This window comes from Motacilla alba, unplaced genomic scaffold (assembly GCF_015832195.1).
Source record: "Motacilla alba alba isolate MOTALB_02 unplaced genomic scaffold, Motacilla_alba_V1.0_pri HiC_scaffold_35, whole genome shotgun sequence".
Lineage (NCBI taxonomy): Eukaryota > Metazoa > Chordata > Aves > Passeriformes > Motacillidae > Motacilla > Motacilla alba.
In genome coordinates this window covers 1,506,875-1,519,813 of record NW_024037447.1, presented here as the reverse complement: position 1 = coordinate 1,519,813, position 12,939 = coordinate 1,506,875, and the positions used below count along the sequence as shown (strand labels likewise).

The window sequence follows — 12,939 nt, the reverse complement described above, 5'->3', positions numbered from 1 at the left end:
TGTCCCCCCCGTTCCCAGTGTCCCCAATATCCCCGTGTCCCCAATGTCCCCACTGTCCCCGTGTCCCCAATCCCCCAATGTCCCCCTGATGTCCCCAATATCCCTGATGTCCTCAATCCCCTCAATGTCCCCGATGTCCCCAACGTCCCCGTGTCCCCAACGTCCCCGATGTCCCCAATCCCCCGTGTCCCCGTGTCCCCAGGCGCGGACCCCGCGCGCGAGGAGCGGCTGCTCCGGGCCTGGTTCTCGCTGGTGCAGCAGCGGAATTTGCTGGTGCGGCGACAGGACCAGCTGCAGCTGCTGTGAGGGGACACGGCGACACCGCGGCGACACCGCCACCCTCCCCCGCGTCCCCTCCCTGTGCCCCCCCCGGCTCCGGCGTCCGCGAGGGGACCCTGGGGACGCCGCGGGGGGGCTCTGGCGGCCCCGGTGACACCGCCTTGTCCCCTTTGTCCCCTTTTTGTCCCCTCGTGTCACCCCCAGGGCGCAGGAGCGGGACCTGGAGCGACGCTTTGAGCTGCTGAGCCGGGAGCTGCGGGGGCTGCTGGCGACAGAGGGTGCGACACGGGGGACACGGGGACACTGGGGACATCGAGGGGACACTGGGGACACGGGGGACACGGAGGCATCGAGGGGACACCGGGGACACGGGGACACTGGGGACATCGGGACATGGAGGGGACATTGGGGACATGGGGGGACATTGTGGACACATCGGGGACAGGGGAGGACAGGGGGACATCGGGGACAAAGGGTGGGACGGGGACATTGGGGATGGGGAGGACATTTTGGGGGGACATGGGGACATTTGGGGACACTGGGGATGGGGGGGGAGGACACGGCCGGCACATCGGGCGGGACAGGGGGACATTGGGAACGCTTGGGGACATTTGGGGACATTTTGCCAGGCACAGAAGGAGGCACCGGGGTGGGAGGACACAAAGGGGTTTGGGGACCTTTTTGGGGACATTTGGGGACCCTCCCCAGAGTGGCAGAAGCCGCCGGCGCAGCGCCAGCGCGAGCAGCTCTTACTGGAGGAGCTGGTGAACCGGCGGGACCGGCTCGTGCGGGACCGGCACCGCCGCGAGAGCAGGTGGGGACACCGGGGGACACCGGGGGACACCGGGGGACAGCGGGGGGACAGCGGGGGGACAGCGGGGGACAGGGGGGGACACCGCGGGGACAGCGGGGGACAGCGGGGGGACAGCGGGGGACAGCGGGGGACAGGTGGGGAGGGGTCCCGGGGGGTTTGGGGGGTGGCGCGGGGAGCTCCTGGGGGGGTTTGGGGCTGTCCGGGAGGTTTGGGGTGGATGGGGAGGGGTCGGGGGGGGTCCCGGGGGGGTTTTTGGGGGTCTCGCCCTCCCCGAAGCCCCCCCGACCCCCGCAGGGCGCAGGAGGAGGATGAGGAGCTGCAGCGGAGCCTCGAGCCCCGGCGGCGCCGCTTCGGCCGCAGGGAAACGTGCGGGATCTGCTGAGGGGACCCCCCGGGACCCCCAAAACCCCCGGGACCCCCAAAACCCTCGGGACCCCAACCAGAACCCCCCCGGGACCCCCCAGATCCCGGTGGATGCGGCAATAAAAGAGAATTTCTGTGTGAAACCTGATTTGGAAACTGGGGGGGACAGGGATGGATTTGGGGGGGACTGGGGGGGACTGGGATGGATTTGGGGGGTCCTGGGTCCCCCCGGGTGTTATTTGGGGGAGGGGTTTGAGCTCTGACCCCGCCGTGAGACGCTCGTGGTGCTCGGGGGGGGCTTTATTGGGGTCTGCGTGGCTCGGGGGGCTCAGACCCCCCCCAAATCCGTACGGGGGGAGAGGTCGGAACCCCCAAATCCTCATCCGGGGGTCTCCCCCCCCTCCTCGTCCCAGGGCCCGTCCAGGGGCAGTTCACACCCTGTGGGGGGGGGAATAAATGAGCTGTTGCCATGGCAACGGGACCCCCAAAATCTGCGACCCCAAATCCTGACCCCCCAACCCCTGCATCCCCCCCAACCTCTCTCGACCCCCCCCAAAATTTGGGATCCCCCTCAAATCCTTGAGTCCCCCCAACCCCCCACAAGTTTTGGGGTCCCCCCCCCAAACTCCTGAACCTCCTCAGACCCCCAATTTTGGGATCCCTCCTCAAATTCCTGAACGATCCCCCCCCAAACCCCTTGACCCCGCCCCCAAGTTTGGGGGTCTCCCCCAAACCCTCTCCCCACTTTCGGGGTCCCCGCTCACGGCGCGGCCGCAGCTGCAGAACCCGCAGGAAATATTGGGGGGGGATGCGGCCCTGGGCGTCCCCCGGCGTCAGGATCACCCCGTTGGCCGAGCGGAAAAAGGGGATCCCGTCTGCGGGAGGGACCCCCAAACATCAGGGACCCCCCCAAACATCGGGAACCCCCCAAAAATCGGGACCACTCCCCCTCACCTGCCAGCGCCCGGGGGCCGTCGATGATGATGGCGATCTCCGAGTCCGGCCTCATCCCTGTGGGGAGGGGGATTTTGGGGGGTCCTGGGGGGTTTTGGGGGGTCCTGGGGGGTCTGGGAGGGGTTGGGGGGCTGCAGGGGGGAGGTTTGGGGGTCTCGAGGGGGATCTGAGGGTGTTTGAGGGGTCCTAGGAAGGGATTTGGGGAGGCTTCAGGAAGGTTTCGGGTGCGCCAAAGGGGTTTGGGAGTTTGTGGGGGGGGGGGGTCCTTTGGGGTCCCTGCTGCGTTTGGGGAGCTTTTTTGGGGGTGCCCTGGGTTTTTTTTTTCTTGGGGGAGGGGTCACACTTCAGGGTCCACCCCGCTAGGTGAGTGTGGGGGTCTCTGTGGGGTGTGGGGGTCTCTGTGGGGTTTGGGGATCCCGGGGTGGTTTGGGGGTCTCGGGGGGGTTTTGGGGTGTCCGGGGGGGGTTTGGGGATCCCGGGGGGGTTTGGGGATCCTGAGGGGTTTTGGGGTGTCCCGGGGGGGTTTTTTGGGGGGGTCACTCACCGCTGCGCACGCCGGGGTCCCCCGGCAGCCCCCCCGCCAGGTGCAGGTGTTGCCGCCCCATGGGGCGCAGCCCCCCCGCCCGGATGGGGCCCCACAGGCGGCGCCGGGTGCCGTGGGCCAGGGTGGGGGGCAGCGCCCCGGGGCTGCGCAGGGGGGTCAGCTCCAGCTCCGGCACCTGCGACCCCCGGACACGGCCCCGTGGAGCAACCGGCACCCCCAAAATCCCACCCGGATCTCCAAAATCCCACCCAGATCTCCAAAATCCCACCCGGGACCCTCAAAATCCCACCCGGGACCCCCAAAATCCCACCCAGATCTCCAAAATCCCACCCGGGACCCTCAAAATCCCACCCAGGATCCCCAAAATTCCACCCGGATCTCCAAAATCCCACCCTGGACCCCCACAATCCCACCCTGGATCTCCAGAATCTCATCGGGGAATCTCTAAAATCCCACCCAGATCCTCAAAATCCAACCTGGGATTACCAAAATTCTACTCCAGGCCCCCTCAAATCCCCCATAAACCCCCCCAAATCCCTTTCCAGCCCCCCCAAATCCCCCATAAACCCCAAAAATCCCCCATAAACTCCCCAAACTCCTCTCCAGGACCCCCAGTCCTTCTGGGACCCCCCCCAAATCCCCCATAAAACCCCCAAATCCCATTCCAGCTCCCCCAAATCCCATTCCAGCCCCCCAAATGCCATTCCAGCCCCCCCAATCCCATTCCAGTTCCCTCAAATCCCCCATAAACCCCCCAAAATCCCATTCCAACCCCCCCAAATCCCCCATAAACCTCCCCAAATCCCACTCCAGCCCCCCCAAATCCCCTCTCCAGCCCTTCCAATCCCTCGGGGACCCCCCCCAAACCCCTGGAGGGGACCCCCCCTCACCGGCAGGGAGTGCCCCTGGTTGGCCCTGATCCTCAGGGGGTCCGGCCGGAGGGCGAAGCGACCCTTGGGGTCAGCGGCCACCACCCCGCGCACGTCGCGCTCCGAGACCCCCGCGAAGCGCCGCAGCCGCAGCAGAGCCCCCACCTCAACGAACCCGTCTGACCCCGGAACCCCCCCCAGACCCCCGTCAGGGCCTTGGGGGGGGCTCAGGGGGAATTCGGGGCGTCCCAGGGGGAATTCGGGGGTCCCAGGGGGAATTCGGGGGTCCCAAAAGGCATTTGGGGTGTCCCAGGGAACGTTTGGGGCGTCCCAGGAGATGTTTTGGGGGTCCCAAAAAGCATCTGGGGGATCCCAGGGGACATTTTGCAGAATTTGGGGGGTCCCAAAGGGTGTTTTGGGGGGATCTGTGGGGATTTTGGGGTGGGTTTTGGGGGGGATATTCGGGGATTTTGAGGTCTGTTTTTGGGGGAGATTCTTGGGGATTTTGGAGTGGATTTTGCGGGGGGATATTCGGGGATCTTGTGAGGGGTTTTCGGGGGGATTTTTGGGGATTTTAGGGTGGGTTTTGGGGGGGATATTCGGGGATCTTGCAGTGGGTCTTCTGGGGCATATTAGGGCATCTTGAGGTGGGTTTTTGGGAGGATTCTGGGGTGGATTTTCAGGGATTTTGGGGTGGGTTTTGGCGGAGATTCTTGGGGATTTTGGGGGGAATATTCGGGGATTTTGAGGTGGGTTTTGGGGGGATTTTAGGGTGGGTTTTGGGGGGGATATTTGGAGATTTTGGGGCGAATATTCGGAGATTTTGAGGTGGGTTTTTGGGGGGATTTAGGGGTGGGTTTTGGGGTCTCACACACCCGGGCCCATGGGCAGCCCCTCGGCCTCGGCCCCGTGGCGCAGGACGTAGCTCAGGGCCTTGGACAGCCGCACCCCGGGGTCCTGGGGGGGCCCAAGGGTGACCCCAACCCCGCCTGGAGACCCCAACGCACCCCAGAGCACCACCCACAGCCCCCCACCCCCATGGGCGACCCCCAACCTTAGACCCCCTCCCCAAACTGAGCTTCAAATGCTCCCCATGTCCCCTCCCACCCCCGGGGTGTCCCCCCCTTGGCTCCCCCCTCCTGCTCGGTGTCTTTGTCCCCTCCCCTCCTGGAATTTGTGTCCCTCCCCCATTTTTGGGGTTCTTGCCCCCTCCCCTCCCCATGTCCCCCCCTCTTGGGGTGTCCCCCCTCTCCTTGAGGTGTCCTTGCCACCTCTCCCCCGTTCCCCCCCCACCTCCCCGTGTCCCCACCCCTCGTGCAGTATCCCCCACCCAAACCCGGGGTCCCCTCCCCAAATTTTGGGGTCCCCCCGCCCCCTCCCCGACCTCCTCCTTCCGCCGCCGCCGCCGCTGGGCGGCGCCCTCGCCCTCGCCGCCGGCCATGCCGGGCCACGTGACCGCCCGGCTCGCGCTCCACGTGACCGCCCAGGCCCCGCCCCCCGCGCGACCCCGCCCCCCGCCGGCGCCACGTGCCCGCGCGGTCACGTGTCCCCCTCACGGCTTCCCGCCGCCAGCGCGCGCTCCTTGCGGGGCTGGGGTTTCTTTATTACCGAGCCCCCTCCCCACAAAACCAACACAAAAAAGGGGATCCCCCTTCCTCCGGCACCCCCCTCCCCACCCCTCAGTCGAGTTTCCGAGCCCCCAGTTTTGAGGGGCCCCGCGGAGCCGCCCGGCGCTTGGCCTCCAGCTCCCGGCGCCGCTGCTGCTCCCGCTGCCGCCGGCCCGGGGGGGGCCCTGAGGGGACACGGAGGTCACCGAGGGGTCAGGGGGACGAGCGGGGGGACAGGGGTGGCATGGGGGGGAACAGGGAGAGGGTGTTGGGGGGGCTGAGGCCCTGAGGGGGTCTCAGGGGGGTCCCGGGGTCTGGGGGTTCAGGGGGTGTTGGGGGGGGGTCACTGGGGGGCGAGGATCTGGGGTCCCAAGGACATTGGGGAGGGGTCCCGGGAGGCTGAGGAGTCCCTCAGGGGCGTTGAGGGGTACTGGGGAGGGGTCCCAAGGGGATTTTTGGGGGTCCTGGGGTGGGGGGGGGCACCCCAGGCGGTCCTGGGGGAGGTTTGGGGGCAATCTCTGGGGGGGGGTCGAGGGAGTCTGGGGAGGTGCAGAGGGTCTGGGGGTCCCTGGTGGGTCGGGGGGGTCCCAAGGGGATTCTGGGGTGGGTCTGGGGGTCCCGGGGGGTGTCTGGGGTGAGTCTGGGGGTCCTGGAGGGATCTGGGGGTCCCAGGGGGGTTCTGGGGGTCCCGGGGGGTGTCTGGGGTGGGTCTGGGGGTCCCGGGGGGGGTCTGGGTGGGGGTCTCACCGTGCTGGCTGGGCAGCGCCTCCCAGGCGTCCTCGGTTCCCCACTCGCCCCCCACCCCCCACCCCCCCTCGCCCTCATCGCCCCCCCCGGCTGGGGGAGGGGGGGCGCTGGGGGGGGGCTCTGTGGGGGCGGGGCCGGGGGGTTGCGGGGGGGTCCCCAATTCCTCCGGGCTGCTGGTGGGGGGGCTCCGGGGCAGCTCCATGTCCTGGGGGGGGGACAGTGTTGAGGGGATGGGGAGGGGTCACACTGTGCCCCCCCCCCAAAATGTGACACCCCCCCCCCCAAAACTCACCTCCAGACTCCCCCAGTCATCGTCCCACCCATCGGTGTCTTCCAGGGGGGGCTCCTCGGGGGGGGGGCTCCTCGCTGGGGGGCTCTGGGGGGGCAAAACCAGGGTTGGGGGGGTCCCCAAGGCTGGAGGGGGGTCAGGAATTGTGGGGGGGGGGGTCACTCACCTTTTGGGGGGGCCGCGGGGCTCTCGGCTGGGGTCTGCGGGGGTCCCTGAGTGGGGGGGGGGCTGCGCGGGGGCCGCCCCCCCCTCGCCCCCCATCAGCCGCGCCGTCAGGGAGGTGACACCGGTGACAGCCCAGGACACGGCCGCCCCCAACCCCCCCGCGGCCCCCCCCGGCACGGCGCCTGCGCTGGGGGGGTCTGCGGGAGGGAGGGGAGGGGGTCACGGAGTGGGGGGGGGACATCCCCAAACCACCCCCGCGCCCCCCACCCCAATTCCCTCACCTTCATTTCCCCCCCTCCCCAATTTTTGGTTGCCACCCTCCCCCCAGGTTTTGCCCCCCCTCCCCTCAGTTTTTAGCCCCCTCCCCCCAATTTTTATCGTCCCCCCCCCCGCAGTTTCTCACCCCCCTCCTGGACCCCCCCGGCCTCGGCCGCCGCCTCCAGCTGCTCCAGGAAGCTGCGAATGGCCCGGAACGCCTGGGGGGGCAGGGAGACCCCGGCAGTGAGAGACCCCCGGGACCCCCACCCCTCCACAGCACCCTGACCCCCCCCCAGCACCCTGACCACCCCCCAATTGCTCTGGGACCCTCCCCAGCACCCCCCGCTCTGAGACACCCCCCCCCTCAGTGGGACCCCCACTCATTTAATTGGGATCTGCAGCACCCAAACCCCCTCCCCAATTCCTCTGGTCCCTCCCCACCCCCTCAAATCCCCCTCCCCAATTCCTCTGGTCCCTCCCCACCCCCTCAAATCCCCCTCCCCAATTCCTCTGGTCCCTCCCCACCCCCTCGAATCCCCCTCCCCAATTCCTCTGGTCCCTCCCCACCCCCTCAAATCCCCCTCCCCAATTCCTCTGGGTCCCTCCCCAGCACCCAAACCCCCTCCCCAATTCCTCTGGGTCCCTCCATAGCACCCAGCCCCCTCCCCAAATTCCTCCAGCCCCCCCCGCCCTCACCTGCTGCCGGACGCCGGGGTGGGGGTCCACGGTGAGGGCGCACAGGGGGGGCAGCACCCGGGCCGCCACCTCGGGGGGCGAGTAGCAGCCGTGGGTGGCCGCGAAGGCGGCGACGGCCGCGGCCCGGGCGGGGGGAAAGGGGTCCCGGGTGGCCCTGGCCAGGGCGGGGGCCAAAACCCGCCGGCGGGTCTGGGGGGACATGGGACAGTCAGAGGGGACACGGGACAGTCGGGGGGACACGGGACAGTCGGGACAGGGGACAGTCGGGGGGGCAGGGGACAGTCAGGGGGGACACGGGACAGTGACAGGGGGACACGGGACAGTCAGGGGGGAGGGGGACAGTCAGGGGGACAGGGGACAGTCAGGACAGGGGACGGTCAGGGGGACAATGATGGGGGGACAGGGGACAGTGAGGGGGAAGACGGGGATACGAAGTGGGGGGAACAGGCTCTGGAGGGGGGAACAGTGAGGGGGAACACGGGGGGTGACAGTGAGGAGGAGGACAGGGTCTGGGAGGGGTGACAAGGGACACGGAGTGAGGAGGGGACACAGGGGAAAGGGGTCCCGGGTGGCCCAAGCCAGGCTGGAGGGGCACAGGGGAAGATGGCTGCTGGGCCAGCCTGGGGGGGATTTGGGGGGGGTCTCAGAGCTCACCTGGGGGGGCAGGTGGGGGGCCAGGCGCCCCAGGCACAGCGTGGCGTTGCAGCGCAGGGGTCCCAGCGCGTCCCCCCCCTGCACCCGCAGCAGCAGCCGGGGCAGCTCCCCCCCCCGGCGCCCCTCGCCCAGCTTGGGCGCCAGCAGCACCATGGACTGGGGGGACACAAACACAGGGGGGTCAGGGGGCACCCCCAGATGGGATCTGGGGGAGATCCAACCCATTTGGGGGTGCCCAGGTGGTTCGGGGAGTCCCACCCATTTCGGGGGATTTGGAAGGAGGGTCCCAGGTTACTGGGGGGGGACTCCAGGTGAAAAATCCCACCCATTTTGGGGGGTCCCCACTCAGTCCCCCCCATTTTGGGGTACCCAGGAGGTTGGGGGGTCCCCAGGTGGGCTCAGGGGTCGTTGTTTGATTTTTAGGAAAGCCTCCAGGTGGTTTTGAGGGATCTCCAGGTAACTTTTAGGGGAGTCGCAGGAAGTCTGGGGGGCCTGGGTGATTTGGGGGGGCTTCCCAGTAGATTTTGTGGGTCCTGGGTGATTTTGGGGGGCTTCCCAAGAGATCTGGGCAGGTCCTGGCTGGTTTTGGGGGCTCACCTTGACCGTCTGCTCGCGGATGGCCGGGTTGGAGTCCAGGAACCCGTGGGCGACGTGGGGGAAAATTTGGGAATCCACCGTAGCCTCAGGCAGGAACTCAACGAACTCCTCGAGCTGGGGAGGCCGTGAGACCCCTGAACACCCCCGGGGACCCCCAAAAACCTCGGATCGGCCCCCCATGGACCCCCCCAAGCCTTCTCTGAGCTCATGGACCTCTCCCAGACCCCCAAATCCCACAGACCTCCCCTGCCAGTCCCATCCCAGTCCCCTCCCAGTTCTCCCAGTGCTCCCAGTCCCCTCCCAGTGCTCCCAGTCCCCTCCCAGTGCTCCCAGTCCCTCCCAGTGCTCCCAGTCACCAGCTGCAGCAGGCGCAGGCGCAGGCCCCGCTCAGGGGACGAGAAGAGCCGGACGAGGACGGGGACGATTCGCTCCTGGTACTCGGGGGGCTCCAGGACCTTCGCCACCTGGGGGAGCAGGGGGAGACCAGGGCGCTATGGGGGGGGATTTTGGGGGACCCACCTGCAGCAGGGGGGGGCAGGGAAGTTGTGGGTGGGATTTTGGGGGTTATTGGGGAGATTTTGGGGGTCCCACCTGCAGCAGCGGGGGCAGGGCGCTGGCGTCGGCGCTGCCCAGCTCCAGGGCCTCGAGCAGCCTCGGGAGCAGCTTGTGCCTCCGGAAGGGCCCCGGCAGGGACTCCAGGAGAGGCGGCAGCTCCTGCAGGAACGTCCGGCGCTCCGAGGGGTCCCGGACCTGCCGGGGGTCCCAGGAACACCGAGGGGTCAGGGGGGACAGCAGGGGACGGGATGGGGAGGGTGAGGGGGATGAAGATGAGGGAGCGGATGAAGGAGTAGGGGTGAGGATGATGATGATGAGGGGACGGATGGGAACGAGGTGAAGATTAAGGAACGGGGATCGAGGGATGAGGATGAGGATGGGGATAAAGGAACGGGAATGAGCACGGGAATGGGACGAGGATCAGGATCAAGGAACGGATCAGGAGACAGCGACAGGGCTGAGGATGGTGGTGGGGACAGCGGCGAGAAACAGGAACGAGCACGAAGACGAGACAGGGACGAGCTAAAAGCACAGGAACGAACACGAGGATGAGGATGGCAGAACGGGGACGAAGCGAGGCTGAGGCCGCACCTGGAAGTGCTCGAGGAAGAGCCCGGTGCGCACCAGGGCACAGGCCAGGAAGGCTCCAGGGCGCTGCAGCCGCTCCAGGAGCGGCCCCGGGCCCGGCCGGGCCCCCGGATCCGCCGCCACCAGCTCCGAGAAGGGCGGGATGAGCCCGGGGGGCAGCTGGGGGGACACGGGGGACACGGGCTCAGGGGCACCCCAAGGGCTGGGGGGACACGGGGGACACGGGCTCAGGGGCACCCCAAGGGCTGGGGGGACAGGGGAACCCCTGAGCCTGGGGAGGTTCTGGAGATGAGCAGGAATTTGGTGGATCCACAAGTTTAGGGGGATCCCGGGTGTTTGGGGGTGCCCAGGGGGTCCCCAGGATTTTGGGGGGGGGTCCCTGACCTTGCCGAAGCTGCGCAGAGCCCCCGGCCGGGGGAGGGGTCCGTTGAAGACCTCCCAGATGAGGCAGCCCAGGCGCCACATGTCCCCTGCCCTGGGGGGACCGTGACAGTGGGGAGGGGGCACGGGGCACCCCCGTGGTCCCCTGAGCCCCCCCCCAGTGCCACCACCCTCCCCCCCTTTCCATGTCCCCTCCCCAACTCACCAGGGGTCTCCCTGCCCTCGGGAGGGGTCGCTGAGCTCGGGGGGGTCCTGGGGCCGGGGGGGGTCACCGGGGGAGCGGGTGGGGGTCCCCTCGCTGGTGGCCGCCACCCGCTCGAGCCCCCCCAGCTTCCACTCCCCACCAGGGTCCACGAAGACGGCGTCGAGTCCCAGCGCGTGGTGAACGAGCCCCGAGACCCCCAGGAACGCCAGCGCCGTCTGGGGGGGGGGGCAAGAGACCCCCCAATATCGGTAACTGCCCCCAAAAACAGGCCCACCCCACCCAGGAGCCAAAAACCTCTGAGAACCCCCCCTGGATGCCAGAATCTCCCCAGATCCTGGAGACCCTCCCCCTAAAATCCCAGGGATCCCCCCACCCACCTGGGGCCCCCCAGATCTTGGGGTCCCCCCCACACGCCCGGATTGCAGGGTCCCCACAAAGGCCTCGGGTCTCCCTCCAGAGACCCCCCCAAAACCCCCCCAGACCCCTCCTCACCAGCAGCCGCTGCAGCCCCCAGGCCACCTCCTGCTCGCCCGAGTCCCCGCTCGGGGGGTGCAGCCGCAGGTGCCGCCGCAGGGGGGTCACGGCCTCTGTCACCAGGTACAGGCACTGCTCCGTCTGGGGGGGACACTCCGGGTCACCCTGTCACCCCCCGTGTCCCCCCGCTGCCCTTTGTCACCCCCCGTGTCCCCCCAAGTCCTTGTTTGTGTCCCTCCTTTGTCCCCCTCTCTGTCCCCACCATTCCTGTCCCCCAATGTCCCCCCCAGTGTCCCCTGTCCCCTCCTGACCGCTCACTCCCCCGTCACCATTGTCCTCCCATTGTCCCCATGTCCCCCCACAATGTCCCCATCCCTTCACGTCCCCCCGCTCGCCCCCATGCTGCCCTCGCTCCCCCAGTGTCCCCCCATGTCCCCGCGGTGTCCCCGCTCCCGTCACCTCCAGGCTGTCCAGGTAGCCCAGGATGTTGGGGTGCCGGAGGCTGCGGAGCCGCTTCAGCCCCGCCCGGGCCAGCGCGGTGGCACCGGGGTCACCCCCCGGGCCCAGGCTGTGGGCGAACACCGACACCGGAGCGCCATCGGCCTGGCGACACGGGGACAGTCAGGGGACAGCAGCGACAGGGGGGACAGCAGGGGAACAGCACAGGGGGACAAGGGGGGAAAAGGGGACACTGTTGGGACACGCGGGGCCGGAGCAATGACGGGACAGGGGGACACGAGGGGACAAACGGAGGTGTGGGGACAGTGGTGACACGGGGATAGAGACAGCTGGGACCTGGCGACACGGGGGGGGGGGGGTCGTGGGGACACGGGGGGGGACTCGGGGCAGGGATGGCGGGGCCGCGGCCATGCAGGGATCCGGGACAGGGAGGGGACACGCGAGGGGACCCCCCCACCCCACACATCGCCCCCACCTTGCGGCGCCCCCGCAGCAGCCGCCAGAGCGGGGCCGGGGCCGCGGGGTCCGGGAGCGGATCCGCCTCGGGCTCCGCATCGGGCGGGCCCAGCTCGAAGGGGAAGTCCCGCACCGGGTCCCGGGAGAAGAGCCACATGGCGGGGCCGGGCCGGGCCGCGCTGCCGGCGGCTCCCGGGGCTCCGAGCGGCTCCCGGGGCTCCGAGCGGGTCCCGGGGCCGCGGCGGGCCCGGAGGAAGCGGCGGCGGCGCCGGGCGGGAGGATCCGGTGACGGACCGGGGGCGGGGCCTCGGCCAGCCAATGAAAGGCCAAGGGCGGGGTCTGTATGAGCCAATGAGAGGGCGGGGGTGGAGAATGGGAGGAGCGAAGGGCGGGGCCCGGCAGAGCCAATGAGGAACTGGGGAGGGGCCTAAAGGAACCAATGAGAGGCCAGGAACGAAGAAGGGGCGGGGCGGAAAAGGGGCGAGGCAAAACCGGGAGAAGGGCGGGGCTTGTAAAGGACACGCGGCGGGAAGCGGCGGTGACGTCACCAAGCGCACCCAGCCGGCGTTGCTATGACGTCAGGGGGAAGAGGCAATGACGTCAGATACACCAAAGAACACAGAACCCCCCCCCCGACCAACCCACGGAGCCCCCAGACCCCCAAATCCCCCCTCAGCCCAGCCAGGGGGGCCCCCAAAATCCCCCCTAAACCCCCCAGCCCCCCACCCCGGGGGGTCCCCAGAACCCCCTCTGCCCCCCAAACCCCACCGGGGGGGCCCCATGGGCCCCAGACCCCCCCCAGGCCCCTTTTGGGGTCCCCAAAGCCGCCCCCTTCCTCACCACGCCCCTTTCCCCTCCTTAGCCACGCCTACCGCTGAATGGCCACGCCCCTTATGCACCTGGACTCCCCCAGACCCAAAATTAGGGGGGGGGATCAGAGGGTTGGAGACCCCCAAAATAATCCACAAAAGCCCCCAGGATCCCC

The 12,939-nt window shown here is 68.8% G+C and overlaps 2 protein-coding genes across 4 annotated transcripts; both read right to left on the bottom strand.

Annotated features, from left to right (window-relative positions):
- Positions 1-1,732: 1,732 nt before the first annotated feature.
- On the bottom strand, positions 1,733-5,279 carry TRPT1 (tRNA phosphotransferase 1). Of its 3 annotated transcripts, none has more exons than XM_038126581.1 (7): positions 5,208-5,279; positions 4,699-4,780; positions 3,845-4,002; positions 2,955-3,129; positions 2,411-2,467; positions 2,221-2,331; positions 1,733-1,894 (listed from the first exon to the last, which is right to left on the bottom strand). In XM_038126581.1, exons 1-7 carry the CDS (start codon positions 5,262-5,264, stop codon positions 1,836-1,838), a joined length of 699 nt encoding a protein of 232 aa, XP_037982509.1. In that variant the 5' UTR covers positions 5,265-5,279; the 3' UTR covers positions 1,733-1,835. The 3 variants fall into 3 exon arrangements, with proteins under 3 accessions (XP_037982509.1, XP_037982510.1, XP_037982511.1); XM_038126582.1 differs by having other exon boundaries at positions 4,699-4,756; XM_038126583.1 differs by lacking the exon at positions 2,221-2,331.
- Positions 5,280-5,427: 148 nt separating this feature from the next.
- On the bottom strand, positions 5,428-12,225 carry SCYL1 (SCY1 like pseudokinase 1). Its single transcript, XM_038126624.1, is given in 17 exon segments — positions 5,428-5,615; positions 6,178-6,382; positions 6,470-6,553; positions 6,633-6,692; positions 6,695-6,828; positions 7,035-7,107; positions 7,586-7,774; positions 8,240-8,395; positions 8,837-8,950; positions 9,193-9,300; positions 9,428-9,586; positions 9,983-10,138; positions 10,364-10,454; positions 10,566-10,780; positions 11,058-11,180; positions 11,499-11,642; positions 11,974-12,225. Coding segments are annotated over 17 exon segments (2,262 nt in total). The 5' UTR covers positions 12,112-12,225; the 3' UTR covers positions 5,428-5,502.
- Between the last annotated feature and the right edge of the window lie 714 nt (positions 12,226-12,939).

Excerpts from the sequence above, each read along its gene's own strand:
- TRPT1 (XM_038126581.1), bottom strand. The coding sequence starts at position 5,264 with ATGGCCGGCGGCGAGGGCGAGGGCGCCGCCCAGCGGCGGCGGCGGCGG. Across the intron at positions 3,130-3,844 it reads ACCAGGGGCACTCCCTGCCG|GTGCCGGAGCTGGAGCTGAC; the intron begins GTGAGGGGGGGT and ends CGGGGGTCGCAG. Across the intron at positions 2,468-2,954 it reads GGACCCCGGCGTGCGCAGCG|GGATGAGGCCGGACTCGGAG; the intron begins GTGAGTGACCCC and ends CCCTCCCCACAG.